Below are 2,487 nucleotides of genomic sequence, written 5' to 3' on the forward strand. Positions count from 1 at the left end.
GATGGGACAAAAATCAACACCAACAATCTACTCTATACGTGAAGGGTAGAAACGAAAGAGGGAAGATAGTATAAAATAAAAGGAATGCCCTAAGAAAAGGGATAAGAGAATTAAGAGAGAATTACTGTAGCAATAAGAACAATACTTGTAACAAACTTCAAGATATATATACAAGAACTAATCTCCTCGGATTGTGCCGAGGACAATTTTCATTAGATACAACCATTCTATTTTTACTTTATGGTTATTTGAATCCACTGTAATTGCTACTCAACTCATTCAAACCTAGTTTTTCAATTAACTCTCTACAAATTTATTGTATTGGACTCTTTAGACTTAAATCCTTTGCATTTTTGGGCCTAAGATTCAAACTGTGTCCTTACAACTGAGATTTGTATAATTTTATTATTAATTAACAAGTCTCAATTTGTTGATATGGGTTTTCCTTGTCATGGATGAATCCAAATGAATGCATTTCACACTAAATATTAAAAAAAAAAATTTCGTGTGAAAAATATACTGTTCGACCCAACTGCACATATTTCTAATCTATTTAAGACGACTCGTTTCTATACTCGAACCCGATTGACCTAATCCGCTTTATAAATCTCATCAGACATTGGTAACCGTTAAACCAATTTTTGGGTCAAAGAAGCTTTTTTAGCCATTTTTATATGTCCCAAAAAAAAAAAAAAAAAAAGGTACACGCAACAGACATGCTACTGTCTCGCCAGTGCCAACGAAAAGATCTAAAGTCAGGTCCTATCAGCTTTGAGAGCAGAGAAATATACGCCTGTGTCAGGGTGTATTTTCTCCTGACCAGCGGCTCATCTCAGTCTCATCTCACCACAATTTTTTGACTTATGCTTATTGCCTAGTCCCCAAAGCACCATCCTATTAGAAACGCCCAAGTGAATTTGATTTTGTTAACGTAAAAGACTAGAAGTCTCCTTATTTAACCAGGAAAAAAAAAATCCCATTAACAGTTAGAAAATCCTTTTCCAGATAATCCACTCTGTCGTCAAACCCCCAAATTCCGTGAGGAAAAAAAAAATCAAAGATTTATTGATGAAGAGCGGATCGAGCAAGAAGAAGGTGAATAAGCGATCGAACCTGAAGCCTCACAGTCCAACAAGTCCAATGGACCCCTCGTTCCCTAAATTTCCTTCTTCTTCTTCTTCTTCTTCTTCTTCTTCAAAATACGGCAGTGCCTGTCTCATCGTTTCAGGTGTTCTAGCTGTCTCCCTCATAGTTCTTCTCGGCCTTACCTCGGAAATTTGGGACACCTACAAGTCCCCACAAGACGACCCATTTCCCAGAATTTACACCATCGAGGTACTCAACGAGTTTCCTCACGACCCCGATGCCTTCACTCAGGTAACCCCCCTTTATTTTCAACTCCATAACTTTTTTTTACTGTAATGTTGGGATTTTGAAGTGAAATGGGAATACACAAGTAGACAATTATAGATTCTATCCCATTGTAACTATAACTATTGAATTATTAAAAAAAAAAATTCACATGTTAAGATAATTGAAGTAGTACTTGACCTATAAAAAATTGATAATTAAAGTGGTACTTATTAGGCGAGTAGCTAAATAACATATTTTCAGTTTTTAAATAAGATTTCACGCATTTTCACTCACGCAAATTTTAAAAAATTATAGACAACGTTACTCAAACTTCTCTATCAACCAAATGCCGTATTTTCCTATTTTTACTCCATAGAAATACAAAATATGGTGATTTAAGAATTTAGGGCTGGCATTGTTGCATAAACAATAAAATGCCTATTTAACCCCTAGGGGTCGGCCTAGTGGTTCCTAAGTCCTTATGAGATTGGGTTTGAAATCTTTAGCCAACATGTTGGAGCTACCCGTGAGGGACTCTTCCTTGTAATTACCTGGTGGACTACAAAGTACAAACACCTAGGGGAATAGTCAAATGCTCTAAGATCTATAAACACTTTTCGCCCCTTCAAATGATTTATTTATTTTTTTATTTTTTGGGTTCTGTTTAAAAACTTGAAATTATTTAGTTGTTTTGTATGTTTTTGGTTGAATACATGCCATGATTTACCAAGGTTAATTGTTAGAACATAATACAGCTATATAATTTGTTACATCTTGGAGGTTTATTTGAAACATCTCTATTGCTCATGTTTAAATTTTCAACATCTAAAAGGCTGTGTATAAAAGAAAAAAAGTAACAATTTCTATGGTTTTTCTTTTTGCTTTCAGGGGCTTCTTTATGCAGGAAATGACACCTTATATGAATCAACTGGTCTTTTGAAGAAGGTGATTTGCATTTTTTTTAGCATTCTGGTTATATGTAGGTACATTCTACGCATATATTTGTGGGGATCCCTAAAACTACACAAAATTCTCAAGAAAACATTACAGGAAACAGATAGAGTAGACAATAAACACAGGGATCAATACCTTAGGTTGCTTGGAGTGAGCGCCAAGCGGTGGAAAGAGGGATAA

General features: G+C 35.0%; 1 protein-coding gene across 1 annotated transcript; it reads left to right on the forward strand.

Annotated features, from left to right (window-relative positions):
* The first annotated feature begins 1,140 nt into the window (after positions 1-1,140).
* On the forward strand, positions 1,141-2,487 carry LOC112015665 (glutaminyl-peptide cyclotransferase). The gene is made up of 3 exons (XM_065760031.1): positions 1,141-1,377; positions 2,242-2,298; positions 2,404-2,487. Exons 1-3 carry the CDS (start codon positions 1,141-1,143, stop codon positions 2,485-2,487), a joined length of 378 nt encoding a protein of 125 aa, XP_065616103.1.

Source organism: Quercus suber, unplaced genomic scaffold (genome assembly GCF_002906115.3).
Source record: "Quercus suber isolate HL8 unplaced genomic scaffold, Cork oak 2.0 scaffold_350, whole genome shotgun sequence".
Classification (NCBI taxonomy): domain Eukaryota; kingdom Viridiplantae; phylum Streptophyta; class Magnoliopsida; order Fagales; family Fagaceae; genus Quercus; species Quercus suber.